This window comes from Euprymna scolopes, chromosome 40 (genome assembly GCF_053919585.1).
Source record: "Euprymna scolopes isolate OS-2025 chromosome 40, ASM5391958v1, whole genome shotgun sequence".
Taxonomy (NCBI): domain Eukaryota; kingdom Metazoa; phylum Mollusca; class Cephalopoda; order Sepiida; family Sepiolidae; genus Euprymna; species Euprymna scolopes.
Window position 1 is genome coordinate 56796912 of NC_136521.1, and position 23073 is coordinate 56819984.

Sequence of the window (23073 nt, forward strand, 5' to 3'; positions counted from 1 at the left end):
TATAAATATATACAAAAAATATACACACTAACAACACATTTTGCCTTTTATATATATTGACTAGCTGGGGGTAGCCGGCATTGCCTGGGTGTTTGGAAGTGTGTGTTGTCACCCGGGTGTTTGTGTCGGGGGGGGGGGGTAAAAAAAGTTTTGGTAGGTCAGTATGAAGGATCGAACCCAAACCCTTGAGACAAAGTTGGAAATTAAAGTGTGAAAAAACGTGCGACGTTAATCACTGAGCCACCATGAAATACTCACAGAAACACGTTTGAATTATTTAAGTATTTAGAATGGGCAGATGCCCGTTTTAATGACTTACTGAGGTCAACTTTGACTGTGAGGTAGTATTTTATTTACTGCGGGAACGCTTTTTTATGTATTTATTTTTTTTTGTTTCCCCAAGATGTTGGGAGGGGGGGAACCAGCTCCCCATAAAAAGGGGATTGTCCAAATTGAATAGCAAATGTTCTGATATAAGGAGAAACTTCACATTGATCAAAGCTGATTGCTTTTGGACATTTCTGGCGATCGCGACCGACCAGAAAAATACCGTCAGAATTTGTTCTGCTTTTATTATACGAAAAAGCCTAATCCACATGCGGCGAGCGAAAAATGTTGAATATTTATCTTTTCAAAGTCGAGCAAATTAAATAGACAGGCGACTCTTGTTAACTCATAGATATTATCATTTAGACATGATATAAAAAGTTTTAAGAAGAAGTGAGTCGACCGATCGCTTCTCGGGAAGAAGCCTTTCTCGGACATACACAAAAAGCGAACATACATTATAACAAGAACGTACATTGTATTTAGAGAAATGATATGAGAATGATACAACAGATGTGTTATGTGAATCATAGAAGTGTATGTCTAGTGACCTGAGAAGAAAATCTGTACAGTATAGGGAGATGTATGCAGAAGAGATTTTGTTGGTTTGATCAGATTGGATGAATAAATGAGTGCTTTTGTGTTAGTAGATGTCAAAGAATCGAGATAGTTTGCTCAGTTGGAAACATTGGAAGTTATAAGGAAGGATTTGAGAGAAAATCTATATATCTGTAAAAGTGAAATTGTCTCTGTGTGTACATTTCCCTATCAAATTACTCTGTCAATTTTCAGTCTGCAGACTCAAGATTTGACATAAAGGGTATTGAGATTTGGGAAAATCTTTTTAATCAGTTTTTGGCTAGAAATTTGGCTGTCGGGATCAAAGTTCAACGATTTGACCTTTGAAAACTCTACCAAACTCCTCAATTTTTGGTCTAAACATTTGAAATTTTACATAAAGTGTATTCAGACTTAGAACAAGCTTTTTAATCGTTTTTTTGCCGAAAATTTGGCTACCAAGGGGTCAAAGTTCAAAAGATTTTACCTTTGCGATCTCTAGCAGACTATTCAGCAAATTTTGGGTCTAAACATTTGAAATTTTATATAAAGGGTATTCAGACATGCAGCAAGCTTTTTAATTATCCTTTGGCCGAAAATTTTGCTGCCAAGAGGTTAAAGTTGAAAGAGTTGACCTTTGCAGACTCTACCAAATTCCTTCGCCAATTTTTATTCTAAGCACTTAAAATTGTAGATGTAGGTTACCTGGACATGAGTCAAAGTTTTTTATATATATATATATATATATATATATATATATATATATATGCACATATAGTTATAAACAGTACATAGGGCCTGAGAAAAGCTGGGCTGAACTACTAGTTAAGATATTGAAAAAAAAAGACCTGGTCAGAAATAAGTTAGTTGGGAAGTGCAATTTTTAAAAATAGTCTAACATTGGGCAGACATTAAATCAAATGTGATGAGGATCTGCTCCACTGCTTTATCATGAAACATCTTATCAGTAATAAACTGTGTATGTATATATATATATATATATACCTATTAAGATTTTTTTTTTTCATTTCTTTTTCTGGGTCTAGTTGGACAACATTAATCACATACACAATTGCCTGCAATATGTATTGCCTTTCGATATTAAATAACCTATGAAAGGTTTATATGACATAAAACGGACCAACCCAGTCTTTAATTGCTTGTATAAAACTAATTATTATCCTGTTTTCTTTTTGTGTCTATGATTAAGTTTTGTGTTTGCAGAGAAAAGGAATATTTAAACTTCAATATATATATATATATATATATATATATATATATATATAGTAGTAGTAAATTATAAAAACCGCTATTTTAATTTATCTATCATATAAAGCCATTTTTCCATGTCGTCGCTTAGCAACAATGATAGAAAAGTGGGCCGTGAAAAATCTAACAAGCCTGACGAATCCTAGCATGGATGAAACGCAGAATATTCTGTGTAGCTTAATTGCCATATATATTTTTATAACTTACTACCTAGCTCTACCTATGTATTGAGCACTGTTGAAGTAAATACTTAAACTTTACGTATAAAATTATACTTTTGTATATTAATTCATGTGATTAAATGAAGTAGTCTATATATATATATATATATATATGATAATAAAAGGATAAAATATTCATATATGTGTGCATATATATGTGTATGCATGTGTATATATTATATGCATTTGTGTTGGTATGTGTATATATGTATATATATGCATAGCTGTTTTTACAGGAGGCACGTAAAAACCTTGGAGAGGTACCACCAAAAGATACCTCCGAAAAATCCTCAGAATCAGTTGGAAGGACCGACGCACCAACACCAGCGTCCTGAGTGAGGCTGAGATTCCTACTATCACCACTACTGTTGCTCAACGCCAGCTCAGATGGACTGGTCATGTTGTCCGAATGCCGGATCTCCGCCTCCCAAAACAGATTTTCTACTCAGCTTGTTGAGGAAAAGTATGCCCAGGGTGGCCAAAAGATGAGGTATAAGGACAACATCAAAGTAAATCTAAAGCGGTTTCACATGGACCTTGAGACATGGGAGGACGTGGCTGGGAGCAGGTTGGCATGGAGGAGCGCTGTCCATGAAGGTGCTGTGCTTTATAGGAGTGACCTAAATCAAGCTGCTGAGGATAAACGCGAGCACAGAAAGGACAGATTATCAACCAGACATACCCAACCCCACCCCACCACCACTACCTTTATCTACCCAAATTGCACAAGAAAAATTGGGTCTAGGATTGGGTTCTATGCTCACCTGAGGACCCACAGAAGCCACAACGGAAGACAGACTTACTCGGACACGAGTGACCGCCGATGATGATGATGATATATGCATGGATAAAAATGAACTTTCGTATAAATAATTGAATTTATTCGGAAAGTATCACAAGCAAAAACAAACAACATTTACATAAAATGCAATACATCCAGCAGTCGTGCGAGATAGCCCATAGGTTTAGGCTTCTTATCATGGTGTCCCCATTTCGAATCTCATTAGATTCAGCCATTCTGATGAATCGTAGACAATTATATTTTAAAAACAATATATATATATATATATATATATATATATATATACACACACACACATACATGTGTAAGTGTGCATGTATATGTGCATATATATACATATCTGTAAACGTGTGTAAGTGTATAACACTACTATTATATAAAAGTAACTTTCTGTGTGTGTGAAAGAGAGAGTTACCTATGGACTCGAAAACGCCTGGGCCGATTTTTATGAAATTTCATATGAAGGTACTTTATGTGCCTGGCAGTGTTTATAGGTTTTGTATTGGAATGTCTTTGATAAGTATGAATAATCCAAATAATCCGATAAAGAAGGAACAGATGATTTGAGAAATTTTGTTACCACACAAGCTGATAGGCCCGACACATAAAATCAACAGTTGGTTCTTTGATATGACAAGGGCGTATTTGAAATTAATGTTTCTGTTTAGAGTATAATTGCACGATGATACTTAACATTTTATTTTAACCTTAAATTTTGGCTGCACAAGCAGTAATATCAGGCATATAAAATCAACAGTAGGTTCTTTGATATGTAAAGAGCATGCAAAAAAAAGAAAACATGCTTTCAACTTAGCCACGGTAGAATTTTCACGGCCCGTTTTTCTATCATTGTTGCTAAGCAACAACATGGAAAAAAATGGCTTTACCGATGATAGATAAATTAGAATAGCGGTTTTGATTATCAGTAATTATCGGGAGTATTCCGAGACAAAACTTAACTAAGATCACTCCCAGACTTATATACTAGTGTTCTGGAAATTTTAAAGAAAATCATTTCAGCCATTTTGGAGTCTATAAGGAACGAACTCTCTCACACACACATACAAAGTTGCATTTATATAATTGTAGAGATATATTTTGATATAAAAACAATTATATATATATATATATATCTTCTTTAATATAAAGCTGAACGTGTGTGTGTGTGTCTCTGGTCACGAATAGGCTCCTATATGGTTGACTATTATAGAAAACTGATCACATATAATGATAGAAGATGTATCGAGACACAGGAATGGGTATGTTTGATCTGGCATAATGATGTTTCATTAAAATTGTGGGGTCTGCGTACGCGCCTGGTCCACAAATTATGGAAATAAAAAATTTAAAAATTAAAAAAAAACGTTTACAAGTGTTTTTGATATAGATGTACATAATAATACTTTGATAAGTATGTTTTAACTTAAATAGGGATAGTATAATAAAATTGTGGGGTCTGCATTCGCGCCTGGCCTCCATAGAATGGGAATAAACACAAACTTTAATAAAGATTTTTCATCTCTATCTGCATAAGTATACTTTGATAATTATGTTTCAGTTTGAAGAAATATGGTATAATAAAATTATGGGGTGTTCGTTTGTACCTGACCTCCATAGAATGGAAATATGTCACAAAGTTTAACAAGGTTTTTTAATATAGATCCACAGAATATTGTGATAAGTGTTTCAGTGTGAACAGATATGGTATAATAAATTATGGGGTTTATCTATTTTATTTTTACTTTCATCATATTTTACTTTGGTTTTGATACCCCCAAATTCGAAACTATCTCTTTACAACCCTTCCTTTTCATAACCTATCATAATTTCATAAATCAGAGTCCATTTTCTGTAGGCTGTTTTTGAACCCAGTCAACGACGGGTACTTTTGCTAGTATATATATATATATAACGACGATTCAAGTTTTATGATTTAGCAGGCACTTTAACTGTAAATATATTTTACCTGTTCAGATTTCTGACTTCTTTACTTCCATTTCTTCTTGCACAACAATTGTTTGCAATAAGTATTATATTTCGACATTCAATAACCTATGAAAGGTTGATATGCCATAAAAGAGACCAACCTAACTCTTTTATTGCTTGTATAAAACCGATTATTATCCTGTTTTCTTGTTGTGTCTATTATGAAGTCTTTGTGTTTCCATAGAGAAGGAAAATCCAAACATTCTCATTGATACCTATGGACATTTATGAGCGAAATTCACACGTTTATAGTTATGGATGGCTCAAATGACCCAGAATATGTCAGTGTGAACTATACATTAATCCATATTAATTCTGTGTCCTTGTTTGAGGACAGCTCAAATAAGGATCTATGTTGTTTTTTGTTTTTTTGTTTTTGCTGATGGGTCATCATTTAATAATATCATTTGGAAGATTACTTATGAAGATCAGGAAAGGGTTGAGCTACGATCGCCAGTAAGCAGACCACTTCGGTTGAAAATGACGCCATACACTTTGTCACAATTGAGACATACTAAAAATGTTAGACATTGATAGTGAATGATAGCTTTTTTCTTTTAAAGTTTTAGAAAAATTTTTAAATTATATTTAAAAGAAGACAAGAAAATAACACTGTGATTCATACAGAAATTGAAATTTATTCAATATTAATTTTTTAAAAACTGAACAATATTAATTTTTTTTTAAAATTGTACTTGATTCAATACTAGCGGGGGGGTATTCGGCGTTGCCCGGGTGTTTAGAGGTGTGTGTGCTTGGGCAAAGGGGGGGGGGGGTAAATCAAAACAAAAGAATAAGCAAAGTAATCACCCTGTTTAAATATTATTAAAAAAAAATGTTAAAACTTAAAAAAATCGAGAAAAAAAAAAAAACTAACGTAAGGCAAATGGACGATGTTAAAATTTCTTAAAATCGGAAAAACAAAAACAAAAAAGAAAACGCGAATGTGATGGAAAAAAATAACCCCAGAAAAACGAACGTTAAAACTTATTTAAAAAAATCCGAAAAATAAAAACAAAAAAAAACATAGAACATGAAAAATGGCTTAAATAACCCTGTTTCAATATTAAACCTTTAAAAATCGAAAAAAAAAACATCTCACACCACGATTCGAACTCACAACCTTTAGATAATGATACCGTGCTCTAATGAACTGAGCTAAGAGGACGTTGACGAAATTAGGTCGTTTTTTTTTTAATATTTCAACTAATTCATGTTCTGACGTCATATACGCATGCATAGAGCCATCTTGTCATGAGAGGACGGTTTTTGGCTACCCCTGCCTGTACAAAAATGGCTAGTTTAGGGTTAAGGAATTAATGTTTTGGGCCAATTTTTCGATATTTGTCGGGCGAAGGTTCCAGTTTGAAAATGATACCTATCTGGCAAAAATCCATGGCTTGTGTCGAAAGTTTTGCGAGACATACAAACACACACACATTTTTGCTTTTATATATATAGATTAATTTTATATATATAGATTAATTTTGAAAACATTGTACTTTATTCAGTACTAGCAAGGGGTACTCGGCGTTGCCCGGGTGTTTGGAGGTGTGTGTGGTTTTGGGTAAATGAAAACTCCGGGGGGGGGGTTAAAATAAAAAAAAATGTTTTGGTAGGTAAGTATGAGGATCGAACTGGAACCCTTGAGGCAAAATTGTAAATTAAAGTGTGAAAAAAAGCATGCGACGTTAACCATTGCACCACCGCGACATACCAATGGAAACACGTTTGAATTTATTTAATTACTTAGATTTGGCAGGTGCACGTTTTAATAACTTAATGAGGTCAACTGTTGACTGCGGAGTAGCATTTCATTTACTGCGGAACGTGGAGGTAGGAGAAACCGGAAAAATGCCACCAGAATTAATTATAGGAAAAGGCTTAATCCACATGCGGCGAGCGAAAACTGTTGAATATTTATCTTCCCGAAGTCGAGCAAATTAAATAGACAGGCGAGCTCCATTGACAACTCTGAGATATTACGATTTACATGTGATATAAAAAGTTTTAAAAAGTTGTTAGGCGAGCGACCGCTTCTCTGAAAAAAGCTTTTTGTAGACATACAGAAAAAGCGAACACACATACATACATACACACATACATACATTTTCGCTTTTATATTTCTAGATTAATTTTTTAAAAAAATGTACTTTATTCAATATTAATTTTTTTTAAATTGTACTTTAGCAACGAGTACCCGTGTGAGTGCAAAAAAGAAACTAGGAGTAATAGGCAGACTTGAACCTGTAACACGCAAGAGGAAAAGGTGGTAAAAAAAGCAAACGATCTTATTAACGCGCCCACCATGGTCGTGACGTCACATGCATTTAAAATAACCTGTTTTATCTTGTGTCGTTCACGCGAGACTTGAATGACTTGCAAAAATGTTGACAAAAAACTTACCCCTCCTTGTAAAAAACGGCCCCGTTGATGGTGAAAGAATGAATGTTTTTGGCCAATTTTTGGATATTATTTGGCCGAGAGATTGAGCTTTCAAATGATATTAATTTTGTCAGTGGTAGTTGCGTGTGTCAAAAGTTATAGTGAAACGTACATACATACCCATAAACAGATGTTTGAGATTTATATAAGAGACTAGCGGAGGTACCTGGCTTTGCCCGGGTGTTTGTAGGTGTGTGTGTTGGGGGTGGGGGGTAGATCAAAAAAGAAAAAGTTTTGGTAGGAAAGGTTCGAAAATAAATATTAAAAAAACGAACAAAAACAAAGCAAAAAACAGTGAAAAAAAAAGTTTTTGTAGGTGTGTGTGTGTGTGTGTGTGTTGGAGAGGGGGTTAGATCCAAATCCTATGTTAAACTTCTTTTAAAAAATCGGGAAAAAAACCCCCAGCTTACTTGATGTAAAAAGAAGAAAAAGTAAAATAAAAAAAAATAAAATAAAATAAATAGTTTTGGTAGGTAGGTAGGATCGAACCTGAAATGATGAGGCGAAAAACTTTGTAAGTTACCCGCTCGCCCACGAAAGCAAAGTAACTGAAATTAATTTCAATTTAACGTTTATCAATGGTAGGTGCACGGCGAATCTAATTAGGTCAAAGGTAATGAAATTCAGCACTTAATTTTAACTGCGGGATAGTTCTTTTGAGTTTGTTTTTTTTTTACACAACTTTGTCTGGTTTTATTTGCCCAACGTGTTGGGGGAAACCAGCTCTCCCTTTATTAGGGGAATGTTCAAATGAAAACAATTGTCTGATATGATGGTGAAAATTGACATTGACCAAACGTTCATTTGCTTTTTGGACGTGGCCCGTAGGCCGAGAATCATGCCTTAGTTTCACATTAGTTTCGCTTTTATACAAAAAAGCCGAATCAACACGATCCGGGCCGAAATAGCAAAAATCATGTAAAAGTCCACATAAATAAATCTAGATGCGACGCGCGTTCGCAAATCCTAGATATTATTATATTAGGGGGTATATAAACACTTCTAAACGATAGTAAACCCTCCCCTCACCCCCCGGAACCCCAGTGAAAAAAGCCTTTGTTGGATATACAAAAACTCTCACGTGCGTTTTGCCTTTTATATATATAGATTAATTATTTTTAAAAATGAACTTTATTCAATATTAATTTTTTTTTTAATTGAATTTTATTAAATATTAATTTTTTAAAAATTGGATTTTATTCAATATTTATTTCTTAAAAATTAACTTTATTCAATATTATTTTTTATAAAATTGAACTTTATTCAATATTAATTTTTTTTAACTTTGTGACATATTTCCATTCTATGGAGGTCAGGCGCAAACGAACACTCCATAATTTTATTATACCATATTTCTTCAAACTGAAACATAATTATCAAAGTATACTTACGCAGATAGATATGAAAAGTCTTTATTAAAGTTTATGCCTATTTCCATTCTATGGAGGCCAGGCGCGAACGCAGACCCCACAATTTTATTATACCATCCCTATTTAAGTTGAAACATACTTATCAAAGTATTCTTATGTACATCTATATCAAAAACACTTGTAAACGTTTTTTTTTATTTTTAAATTTTTTATTTCCATAATTTTGGGACCAGGCGCGAATGCAGACCCCACAATTTTAATGAATCACCGTTCTGCCAGATCAAACATACCCATTCCTGTGTCTCGATACATCTTCTATCATTATATGTAATCAGTTTTTTAAAATAGTCAACCATATAGGAGCCTATTCATGACCACACACACACACACACACACACACACACACACAGAGCTTTATATTATAGATATTCAATGTTTTTAAAAAAAATGACAATTGAAACGTTTTTCTTGCAGAGCAAAAAATCCTGCTCCAGCCTTGGAATCATGTGTTGATTGAAACATTAATGCAAGCAAAGAGCATCTCTGCCCTTCCAGATTCTTTCTTACAACTGATTATTAAGGTATTTTTTACTTCTACTTTTTATGTAATTATCAATTCTATCCATATTTATATATTTATACTAGCTGATTTACTTGAGTTTGGGTTTCCTGGACCTTTTGATTATGAGAATGGTGTAGTATCTGTTCTGATACTGCACCTCCATCTTTTCTGTCCTCATCCAGTGAAAGAATGTTTTTTTTTTAGACTAAGGCAATCTTTATTTCTTATTATAATCTAAAATAGTTCTTTTGGGGTGAATTTGGATTTGCCCACATTAAAAATCAGCCTTGTGTCTAACTCTACCTGCATGGGACATCGTAAGTAGGGACTGGTATTTTCTGTTCATCAAATATTTTGGATATTAATTAAATTATATATATATATATATATATATATATATATAGAGAGAGAGAGAGAGAGAGAGAGAAATAAAAAGGGACAAACCGAGTTATGTATATCGAGACTTCCTCTGGATGAATGATTAATTCATCCAGAAGTCTCGACATAAAGACGAAACGTTCATGAACACACAACTCGGTTTGTTCCTTTTTATTTCTCTATTTCGTCGGAATCCTATTTCCATTATGCTTATCATCATATATATATATATGACTACTTCATTTAATCACATAAATTAATATACGAAGATATAATTTTATGCATACATTTTCAGTATTTACTTCAAGTGCTGAATACATAGATAGAACTAGGTAGTAAGTTATGTAAATATATATGGCAGTTAAGCTACACAGAATATTCCGCATTTCATTTTTGTGAGAATTCATCAGGCTGATGAATTCTCACAAGAATGAAATGCGGAATATTCTGTGGAGCTTAATTGCCATATATATTTTAATAACTTACTACTTACTATATATATATATATATATATATATATATATATATATATATATATGGCATAATAGCGTTGACACACCAGTTCTCCTCAGATCACGAAGTTAAGCAACATTGACCCTGGTTAGTATCAAATGGGTGACCATTTGGGAATTCTAGGCGCTGTATGTGCTCTCCGCCTATCTCGACATTTGTTTCCAGTCGTCCTGTACTTCACTTGCCACTGGTATTTAACAGTGTTATCTCAGGAGAGGTGTGGTTGGAGATTGCGCACCTCCTGCCACAAAAATTTCAAGCGCAAGCAACCCTTCATGGGTATCCATAGTCTGTCTAAGACTGAAGGAACCTGCTTTGCTGCTTTTTATTTCTCTTCTTTTTTTTTCATTTTTCTTAAACTTTTTCTTCTAGGGGATGGGACATCCAACCAGATGTCTGACATTTACCCCTATTTTAGTGAGTCCAACCAAGAGATCTTTTCAGGATTCTAGCCGTCCCTTTCAGTGCAATCGTTTGTATTTCACTTGCACTTGGTTCACCGGGTATGCTTGCTATGTACTTTTTTTTATATATATATGCGTGTGTGTATTGAAATTTGGAATTAAATTCTGTAGAATTACAACAAAATTTATTTTACGACAAAGGAAACAAACAATTGTATTTTTTTTTTTTTTAAGTTTTTTAGGCGTTTTGAGCTTTCTTCATCTGCTTGGGATTGTCTTAGAAATATTGATACTAATATTTATTTGGATTTATGTTTACAAAATCATACAGTCTGTACTCCTATGAAATTTTAGTATTTTAGGTGGTGTAAGTAGCATAAAAATGTTGTTCTTGTTAATTTGTTATGTTTCATTTTGATATTTCCAGCGGTCCTCCTAACAAAATGTAGCGAAATGAAAAAACGTTGATAATACTAGAAATTGTATCTTTGAGCAGCATTCATTCCTTGCCATGATAGTTCACACGAAATCTCGTGACGGTTTGACAAAGAAGAACGTTGTCTTTATACTTAGTGTTATTATATATATAGATTGAAATCAGTTGTTTTTTTTTTAGGTTGATACCGTTTGGATCGAAGTTTTATAACATTTCATAAAGACTACGATTTTCTTTGTTAAAGTGTTGTGAGATTTCGCGTGAACTATCATGAACGTTATCGCAAGGAATGAAGGCTGCCGCAAAATAAACATTTCTAGTATTCTCACCGTTTTTCATTCTAATTCATTTCGCTACATTTTGTCACAAAGAGTAGAGGACTGCTCGAAATATCAAAATATAACAATTTTACAACAATATCGTTTTTAAGCTATTTATACCATCTATAACCCTGAAAATAATTCACTCGAAGCATGCTTGTAATAACATACAAATTTATATATATGTATGTGTTTGTGTGTGCGTATGTGTCTGTGTGTGTGTGTATGTGCATATGTATGTATGTGCATATGTATGTATGTGTATGTATATATGTATATGTATATATGTATGTATATGTGTGTGTGTCTATATATATGCATGTGTGTGTATGTATGTGTCTGTATATATGTATGTCTATATATATGCATGTGTGTGTATGTGTCTGTATATGTATATATATGTATGCATGTGTGTGTATGTATGTATGCATATGTGTGTATATATGTATGCCTATATATACATGTGTGTATGTATATCTATGTATGTGTGTATATATATATATATATATGTATGTATATATACGTGTGTGCGTATGTATATCTATGTGTGTATATATGTGTGTATAGATATATCTGTATATATGTATGCATATATCCTCCCGGAATATTCATCATTCAACTGACAGTCTGTGCATCTCATTAACTCTTATCCTCGAGTAATTTTCACCCTTGATAAGTAGCGAAAAGACGCATCTTATCTGATTTTATAAACAAGAAACGAAAAGTAAGCAATTTTACAAAACATTTCATGTCTGAAAACCTTCATGGTTCAATAACGCTGATGATGTGCAAAAAACATTTGTCCAAAAATATCATCTAAAAATGGTTAGAATAGAATTACAGTACAAACACTACAAACCAGAAAAACAAAAAACCCCAGTGGTTTCTAAATTACAGAATAATCTTAAAGCAAAATGTCAAAACACAAAAAAGAAGTAATGCTATGATTGTTAACAGAATTCTATTCTAATAAAAAGAATCAGGAAAAAAGAAAAATTACTTGTAATGCCGGAAATGAACATTGTTATTTTAAATTGATTAAAGATTATTGGACTTGAAAGAAATTTTACATAGTATGCCACCAAAAAAAACTAAAAATTCAACTAAAATGTATGCGTATTATTTGTATTATTTTATTATTTGGATTATTTGGACTACTGTCCCCATCTTGAGTGTTATTTTCACCATGTTTCGGTAGATGTAACCTCCAACCTTCTTCAGGTGTATCTTTTAACATGAGGATTGATAATTCGTATTATTTGGATGATTCTGACTACTGTTCTCATCTTGAGTGTTATTTTAACAACGTTTCGGCCGATGTAACCTCCAACCTTCTTCAAGTTTCTTCACCGTTCCCCCTTTCTTTTCTCTTTCTCCCCCTTTTAGTCGATCTTCTTCCTTTTCAATATATATATATATATATATATATGTATGTATAAAAGTAAACGCGTCTCTGTGTGTGTACATTTCCCTAAGCAATAACTATGTCAGTTTAAAGTCTACAGGCTTGAAATTTGATATACAGGGTACTGAGATTTGTAAAAATCTTTGTGATCGGTTTTCGGACAGAAATTTGGCTGTTAAGGGGTCAAAGTTCAACGATTTGACCTTTGAGAACCCTACCAAACTCCTCCAACAATTTTGGGTCTAAACACTTGAAGTTTTAGATATCGGTTTCTTGGACATGGATCTAACTTAATAACTTGATTTGAGCCCAAAACAATAAATGTTAAGGGGTCATAATAGGGGTCAAAGTTTTAAAAATTGACCGGTTTTTGTTTTTTGTTTTTTGCTCAACATACACCTCCAAACACCCGGGCAACGCCAGGCTGAAATGCTAGTATATATATATATATATATATATATATATATATATATATATATTGCACAACATGTAATCATGCTTGCAAGCTGTGCAAACAAAAGACAGTAACTGACCAATATTCGTAGTGATGCATGAATACAAAGTGCAGAATGTGGATATTGTTGCACCTAAAAAAGCAAACTTTTTTTAATCCTAACCTTAAATTATGCCTAACCCTTATCATAATCTTAACCTAGTTGCTTTTTCCATTACTAAAAAAATCCAACAAGAAACATATAAACATTATTACCATATGTAAAAGTAGTCTCATACTAGAAGTATCTTGTTTTTCATTCAACGAAAGCAGTAAATATGAAGTATAATATCAGAAAAGATATTATACTGTGTTCTAACAAAAAGATTATCAGGTGGACGTAAAACTGTTCATTTCCAAAGCCAAACTCCTAGTGATATACATAAATTTGCTGCTAAGCAGTTGGAGATAATAAGGTGAACTTGCGATCTTACAGTTATGTGTGGTTTGTCACCTTAACTTTGGCAAAAATCATTTAGAATTGGCAAATTAAGCAAATATTGTGAGAATTTTAATTCTACCTAGTAAAAAAAAAAAAAACAATTTAGTGTTTTTCACCTTTTAACATTCATATTAAATTCCATGACTTTTAAATGACTTAATAAAAATTTTCTGATTTTTTTTCATGACATTTAAATGATATTTATTAAATTTTGTGACATTTTAATGACTTTTATAAAATTTCATAACATTTAAATTATTTTTTTTAATGACATTTATTAAATTTCATGACTTTTATTAAATTTTATGACTTTTAAATAATTTTTTATAATTTGATTTTTTAATGACTTTTATTAAATTTCATGACTTTTAAAGTCTCGCCTATTTGTATACAAGTTTTTAGAGCATAAAGATGGTCCCAAATTAATGCAGTGTCATCTGGAGAAAATGATGGAGACGCTTTCTGCTTCTGGAAATATTCGATCAAGTACCTGTGATCTTCAGACAACAACCCTAAAGAATCTTGTGCAAAAAGTAAGTCGAAAAATTTATTCCTCTTAAAGTTTTTTTTTTTTTTTTTACCTTCTTATAAATTGTCCGAAACATTTGTATTCACTCAAAATATTTGCTGCTTCTCCAGCTGAGGATATACATACAGAGCGGAACAATAAATTTGTCACCCTAAAGAAAACAACACTACAGCTTTATTTTAAAACATTTAATGAAAAAAATCAATTGAGGTAATTTGCTTATTTAGTAGAGCTGACATCTATTCAATGTAGCCGCCTTCAGCCTCAATCACTGCCTCCTCAATATGAGTTCAGAACTGGGAGCATGCTTTTTCCACAAGCACCAGCAGGAGCTTGGCGAATACTCAGTGGATGGCGGCAATAGGGCTGGCTTGCTGTGTTATGGGAGGTCATGTTGGTGATGTTTTTGACGTATGACCAAACAAAGTAGTCCAGCAGCTTCAGGTCAGGGGAGGAGGGAGCTAGTTGGAGAAGGTTACAAAGTTGTCGCACTCCTTTTGAAGCCAAGCTCTTTGGATTTGTGGGCCGATGCTGAGTCCTGCTACCACACTCAGGGTCTGCCAGTGGCCACCTGATTGCATTAAGGGATCACCATATTCTTTAGTACAGGTTGGTGTTGATTTTCAAGCCAACTTTGAAAATGTAAGGTGGCATGCTGTGGCCCTAGCTTGAAACCACACCAAAGACCATAACCATGGCCAGAAACTTTTTCATCACCCTATGCACGCCCCTGTTATCCAGATTTGCATTTTAAGGGTACTGACAATGGTCCTTTTGTCATAACTTGGATTGGTAGAGAGTATGAGTTGTACAATGGCGCATCTCCGATCTTGCTCATTGAACATTGTGTCACTTTCAGATATGATAGAAAGCTCCTATCGCTCTTGGGATTTGTACACAACTGGCCACCTAGTAGATGGTCTGCAATAAAAAAAAGAAAACCAATTTTCATCAAATGGAAATGGAATCATGTCGTCTTTTCTTGTAAGCTTGAATGTTTCCAGTTGCAATTTATTAAGAAAACTCATCTGACTGAGACACTACCAAGGAAATAATCTAAAAGTAAATGTTCAACAAGATTGACCAAAATATTTTTTTTAATTTCTAAGAGTAACAAAAGTTATATAGTTGAAAGATTCCTCTGAAAGATTACTAACATTTAACTTTTATCCACCATAATACAGCATTAAATCACGCATAAGGAGTTGACAAGCCAAAAAACCAAACAAACAAATATTCAACAAACTAGAAATGGCTGAAGACATTAAAGCATACAATTTCCACACCAAAGTTAATTTAACCATGGTTATAGCAGATGGTCAATTTGTAGCATTACTTCCCTTTGTCAATACAATTACAGACCTGCCACTTGAGGACGATTTCAGATTTCAGACATGAGATATCTTTGACGCTAAGCAGCATTGGTAATTGGTTATTATTTTTTAATTTTTTTTTTTGGCCTTGACAGTGGCACACCCTAGACTTTGGTCTAGGGTTGCTTAGATAAGCATTTCACTGACAAGTGTGCACTTAGACACAAGCACATGTTTTTTTACACAGACATACATATTCTAGAAGTGTAAGCCATGTTTAGTTTCAGATGGTTCATTGTTTTAAACAAGTCTTGAGAGGTAACTGGTTTGCAGTAGACAGAACAGTTTCCGATAGTTCGTTGTTACATACAAGTCCTGAGAGGTGACTTGTTTGCAGTAGACAGTTCCACAGAGCAAAATATTCTTACCGTGTCGAGACAGAAAAAAAAAACATGTGAAATTGCTCCAGAAAAGGTTTAATATTTATGAAGCAATTCTGGTTTCTGATTGGTTGGTAGCAGAACATGAATTAATTTGATTCGTCAGTTCCTAGCAGCATCGTTTATAAATAGAATCGTCCAACTGTGTGGGATCATACCCCATTACAAGTCCAAAATATTGCAACACATATACACACATACCTATGACTCAGACTTTGTGAAACACATTCTCATGAACTCAGTTTCATAGCAAATGCCATGTCTACAAGCACATAATTCAGTAAATTTTCCTCCCTATCAATATGCACTCACACATCATTCACAATCAATAAATGGGTTATAGTTAGCTAACGTACTTCCTAACTTCTAGCGTAGTGCTACTGGAAGCGGTGACAGAGCAAATCAGTTCCTTCACCTTTTTCTCTCACGGTTATATTCTGTGCATACTATTTTTGGTCCCCCGACAAAAGGAGGGTGGACCTGTAAATTCATCCTCATCCATTCATCTGTCCACGCTTTTCTCAATAAGTATGCCTTGGAATTTTTTTAAATTTTGCACAAACATTGAACATGATATGAGTAAAAACGTAACAGAATGGATTTTCCGGGAAAACTTCGGTTGTCTCCCTAGGGGTGCCTTTCACGTTAAAATGGCTAAAATTGACACTTTCGTGCTTATTAAAAAAATTGATGCCTTGGATTTTTATAAAACTTTCTGAAAAGTTGTAACTAATTGATTTCTATATAATTTTGTTTGCCTATACTTTACAATAACTCTTGAGTGTGCCCCAGGGGCTCTTTTAGGGCTAATAAAAAGACTCCATTTTTGGGACTATTTTACCATATTTGTCCAAAATTTTCTGTGTAATGTCTATTTAACAGTTTTGCATGGTGCTGAACTCAAATTTAAATATGTTAAGACTTTGGGGACTAAATGGAGAGGGGGGGATGATGAACTTAGTCATTTTTTTTTTTGGCATGGTGCAGAACTTAAATTTACATATGTTAAGGCGTAAAACTGCACCACTTTTTTCATTTTCACCAGGATTTGACTCCCTTGGAGACTTTTTGAGGCTAAATGGAAGGGGGGGGGGCAATTGCTGAACTTAGTCATTTTTTTTATGCCCCGTTCACTGTGCACTCATGGGGGACCATGCATGCTTCACTTGTTTTTGTGTGCATTTATATTCATATTAAAAACTCTTTTTTCTATTTATTTAAAAAGGAAATACTACTTTGTTATATGGGTCGTGGAATTGCATTCATCTGCAAAAGATCTAGCTAATTTTCATATTCTTTTAAACGTTAATTTTAATTAATTCTCTATTTTTTCCATTTTCTTATGGAATGATCATCTTTAGTGAACTATTACGTATAATTATATTTATGCAGATATTCTACGTGATTTATACTTGCATAATATTTGCATAAAAAGGTTATCGTAAACACAAACCTCTTTCTATATATATTTATGTATGCGTATATATATTTGTTTAAAAAAATTTTGACTACCAAACTTCTCTGTCAGACATTAAACTTAATATCGAATAGAACTCATGCAAAACTTTATATTTGGGTTTTAGCCGAGGAAAATCAGTGCAAAATGTGAAAATTAAAATAATGGAATTTGCCAGGCGAAAGTCGAACAACAGCATTAAAAATATGCATGCGTAACGTAATAGTTATTGTTATATGTTTAAATTTTTAGCATTGCAGCAAACATGTCCTCATAGCTCAGGCATTAATATCAAAGGAAAAAGTAAATCATAAGCTAAATGTTTTGGTTTCGATTCTCAGTGGTGGGGCACAAGTAATTTTTTAAAAACTTTTTAAATCATTACTTACAGTCAAATCTATAATATAAATCTCACCTGTCTGTTTAAATGTATGTATGTTTGTATGTCTCACAAAAACATTCGACAGACATGCATGCTTCACTTGTTTTATTACATTTTTCTGATCTTTGTTTCTTATTTAATAATAATTGAAAAGTTTTTTTCAATATTAATTCAATTAAGAATTATTGAAATTAGTTTTTATTTATTTCTGAAGAATTATTGAAAACATTTTTGTGCTCTTTCTTAGAAAAATATTTACTTAAACCACTTTTTAAAATATTTAAAAACTATTTGGGGAATATTATGTATTGGATAGGATTTTTTTTTATGATGTGTGCAATTTTATTATTTTGATTTCAATAATTTTATTTTTATAATTTAATAAATATTTATTATAAAATAAAATAAATAAAAAACTTCAAATAGAAAAACTTATTTTTAAAATTAAAAAAAAAACACTTTTATTTTTATAATTTCATAAGTATATTTCTGATAAAATTTCAAATAAAATAAAAACTTTTAAAATTTTATAATTAAAAGTAAAGATAAAAACTAACTGTGTTATTTTTATTTGCTTAATTTTGTTAATTTTTATTGTATACTTTTCAATGTGGCCTATTTCTTATATGTTATTCCAATAAATCGCTTAAAAACAGAAATGCTGAAGAACAGTAAAAGTGAACTGATTTGCGCTATTTGTGCTATACTAGAAGTTAGGAAGTATGTTAGCTGACTATAACCAATAAATGTTATTAAACATGCATTCTGATTATCAACACAAACTTAATAATTTAACACATTCAACATGTATTCTAAGAAGCAATATCATTTCCACATATTCAGCATGTATTTACAGAAACAACATTAATGTACATTTTCACAAAAATTGAACATTTATTCTAATAAACACCTTAAACTGTATATATTTTCACAAATAAATTAAACATTTATTCTAATAAACAGCATAAACTGTATATTTTCACAAATAAATTAAACATTTATTCTAATAAACACATTAAACTGTATATATTCACAAATAAATTAAACATATATTCCAATTCATCATAAATTTCATTCATATTCATCATAAATTGTATATTTTCACAAATAAATTAAACATTTATTCTAATAGACAGCATAAACTGTATATTTTCACACAAATTCAACATTTATTCTGATAAACACAATAAATTGTATATTTTCACGCAAATTCAATATTTATTCTCATAAACAACATAAACTGTATGTTTTCACATAAATTCAACATTTATTTTAATAAACACCATAAACTGTATATTTTTACACTTATTTTGCATATATTCTATAAGTTACATTAACTGAATATTTTCACTCTAAATCAACATTTCTTATGTGATGTAAGTTTGTTTCTCAATCTGAAAAGTATTAATATCAACAAGTTTTATAACCTTTTGTATCAATTTGTATATGTTTTCTTATTGAAGTAAAGTTATTATTTTCATTGTTTTTATTTGGATTGTTTTACTGTTTCTATTTATTTCCTACTCTTTTATGACTGATGTACCTTCTGGCCTTCTTCAGATATATTGTTCATCCACAGTCATGGTTTCTCTTGTATTCAATTGTGTTGATTACTTAGGTATTGTATATGCTAGTGTTAAATACAAGGAATTGATTATTTTCATGTATAGAGAGAAAATGGCTGGAAGGCATGTCAGTAGAAACATTGTAAAAAAAAAAAAACAAAAACAAACAAGCAAATAAAGAGTAAAGATGAAGATAATAAAAGTCTGGCAACATAAATAATATAAATAACTTCTCCATCCTACTAATGAGGCCAAAAAGTTAATATATATCCAACATATAATAACATTATTAAATACAGAGAAAATTGCTCACATGTTTGAAAACATTATTTCACAAGTTTAATTTAAAAATTTAGAAAATCGAATAAGGTTATATAATTTTTTTTTAATGAAATAATTAAAATTATTTTTTTCTTTATTCTGAGACTTTAATTAATAAATCAACATATTCATGAAAGACTTAGTTTGTTTTTTTTCTCTCTTCTTTTTGTTGGGCGGCTACGTGTGGAGGAAGAAAGGTACATATCCAATGTTGTGCAACGATATTGTTACATATCAACACTCTGGACCCACACGTTGTATGCAGACAGTCACAAGGAAACAAAGACAAAGAGAGAATTTTACTCGCCTTTTTTATCAATTGTAACAAAAGACATTTATTTACAGGTACTTCCAGAATAGCATCTTGTCTCCTAAAAAACAATCTTCTCATACTCCAAGGTGCTTAACAAGATTCTTCCGTGTCAAATATGTGGCACTCTGTCTTTGTCTGGTTATGTTTAGGACACATTTTTTCCTGTTGCTCTTGCATTATGTGTTTAACATGTCTATCTCTGTCCTTCTCAGGCCACATTTTTCTTTTTTATAATCATTTTCTTTCCTTCTTCTCCACTGTGACGTCACCTCGCACATGGCTCGGTCATTTGCATATGTTGATGGTCATACAGTTGCTGCCATACACATGTACATTCTGTTGCACTTTTTAAAAAAATCATTGAAAATTTTATATCTATATCATTAATTGCTAGATGAAAGATAATGTTTTTAAATTGCAACAAAATGTACATTACATAAAATAAATCCAAGGTAATTTTTTGATTCAATTTAAATTAAATTTTTATACCTTACTTTGTAAAATTTATAAAAGTGCACTTTGAAGATAAATAAATTTCAAATTGAATTTTGTACCTTTATTTTTAAAGCCTATAGTAAAAACATTTTATTTCACAATTTTCATGCCTTGGATGAAATGCTTTTCTAACTTGTATCTTATCTTTTTAAGATTATATTTTGAAACTCTCCTTCTCTCTATTTCAGTTTGTATTTCTCCTCACACAACAACTTATTTTTGCAACCCTCTCTTTGTATTATTACAGGTCTAAATATTCTTTCTGTTTCAGTTTGTATTTCTCCTCACACCACAACTCATTTTTGCAACCCCCCCCCTCTTTGTATTATTACAGGTCTGAATATTCTCTCTGTTTCAGTTTGTATTTCTCTTCACACCACAACTCATTTTTTGCAACCCCCTCTTTGTAATACAGGTCTGAATAATGAGAAAATCTGAATCTATTTGACAAAAACTTTAAAATAACTTTTTTAGATTAAATTTTTTTAAACTTCTTTCAGAATAGAAAATTTTTTAAATTTAATAAGGAACATATTTATATATATTAACAAATATTCAGTACATAACGAGAAAAATAGAGATGAAAATTTCAAAAGGACTCTATAACTGGTTACGGTCAATAGTAGTCCTCGCCAGCTAAAAGTCTTTGTTATTGTTATTCTATTATTATTATTTAAAACATTTTGTGTCCTACTCTTTCACGCAAGGACTAATTATAATATTGCTAATTTTATAATAATATATATTTTTTTATATTATATTTTAATAAATTTCTTTTGTTTCCTTTTTTTCTATTTCAGTTATTAGAGTTGGCAGCCAATGAGAAAGTTGAAGCCACATTAATTGAAAAAGTCAAGGAACTTATCCAAGATGAAAAAAATGAAAGCATTTTATTTACAGAGACTAGTGATTAGCTTTTCCGACAAGATAACTTTATATATTAGATGATAGCAAATAACAATGGAATATAACATATATATAACAATGAATAATATCCATGTTTCATAATTTTGAGATGAGGATTGATTATTTGTATTATTCGGACTACTGTTCTCATCTTGAATGTTATTTTTCACAACATTTCGGCCGATGTAACCTCCGACCTTCTTCAGGTGTATCTCTTGAGATGAGGGTTGATAATTTGTATTATTTGGATTATTGTTCTCATTTTGAGTGCTATTCCCATAATATAGTTTATGTAACCTCTGGCCTTCTTCATGTACTTGTGGTACAAAGGCTAAAGGTGTTGAGTAACACTCAGTTTTAAGTGACAGCTTTTTGGTGGTGGAAGGTTCGTTTTCCACTATAGGTGATGCTAAAAATATAAATTAAATCACTTAACACATTTACTTGGCCATGGTTGATGGATCAAAAACGATGTACCCCAGTTAATGAAATAAAAAGATAATCTTGAAGATTCCTGAGTCTGACATGGAGATTTCCAAGTATGACACAGGCATTCCCAAGTATGACATGGGCATTCCCAAGTATGACACGGGCATTTCCAAGTATGACACGGGCATTCCCGAGTTAGACATAAAAATTCTAAAGTTTGAAAAGATGGCCATAAAGATTGGTGGTTATATCAACCAAAGCACTGTAAAAAAAAAAAAAAACAAAGTGAGAATAGTAGTTTGAATAATCCAAATACTTTCCATCTTTTTTTTTTGTTTTTCATGTAAAAAAAAAACCAAGAGTCTATACATTCTATGGTTTCGTTTAGATGTCATGTAAAATCTCTGTATGAGAATTACTGCTAATTTTAACCCTTTCAAGATAGGAGTATCCCAAAATCATTTTTTCAGTCACACAAAATATCTCCATTCAAAAATCGTACCTGAAGGGTAATAACAAATACAAAATGTAGAATTTTAAGGGAAGCCATAGTCTTCTAAGATGGTTAAAATGATGGGCATTTTCAGCTAATCTACTCTTGATAGGTTTAAAAATTTATTTCTTTGGATTACTATTTCGGTAATGCAACAACAAAGACATAATATGCAGATTATATCTGGAGAAAATGAACTTGAACAAACATTATAAAGAAAAACAATGCTGATATACTTTCTTCTGTATTCTTAGAGTTACATTAAATGCAAACAAGTTGCTAAAAATGAAAAAGTTACTTAAAATCAGTGACAATAAAAATAAACCTACACTTTATATATATATATATATATATAATGTTTATTTATACAAGTATTATTGGCTACATATTTGCGTACATGATTTTGCTGGAATTTCTTTTAAAGATGCAGCATCATCAGTTGATAAGGATCCAGCTTGATGATGCTCCATTTTGAAAGAAATAATAGCAGAAACATGTAT

General features: G+C 31.9%; 1 protein-coding gene across 2 annotated transcripts in view; it reads left to right on the top strand.

Moving 5' to 3' along the window:
* Positions 1-22783, top strand: part of LOC145265583 (meiosis inhibitor protein 1-like) — a 768286-nt gene extending 745503 nt beyond the window's left edge. For both annotated transcript variants that reach the window (XM_080121585.1, XM_080121586.1), the window contains 3 exons: positions 9453-9559; positions 14327-14464; positions 21546-22783. In XM_080121585.1, the coding sequence (XP_079977711.1) occupies positions 9453-9559; positions 14327-14464; positions 21546-21659 (359 nt within the window). In that variant the 3' untranslated portion in view covers positions 21660-22783. The remainder of the gene's footprint in view (positions 1-9452; positions 9560-14326; positions 14465-21545) is intronic.
* Positions 22784-23073: the final 290 nt, after the last annotated feature.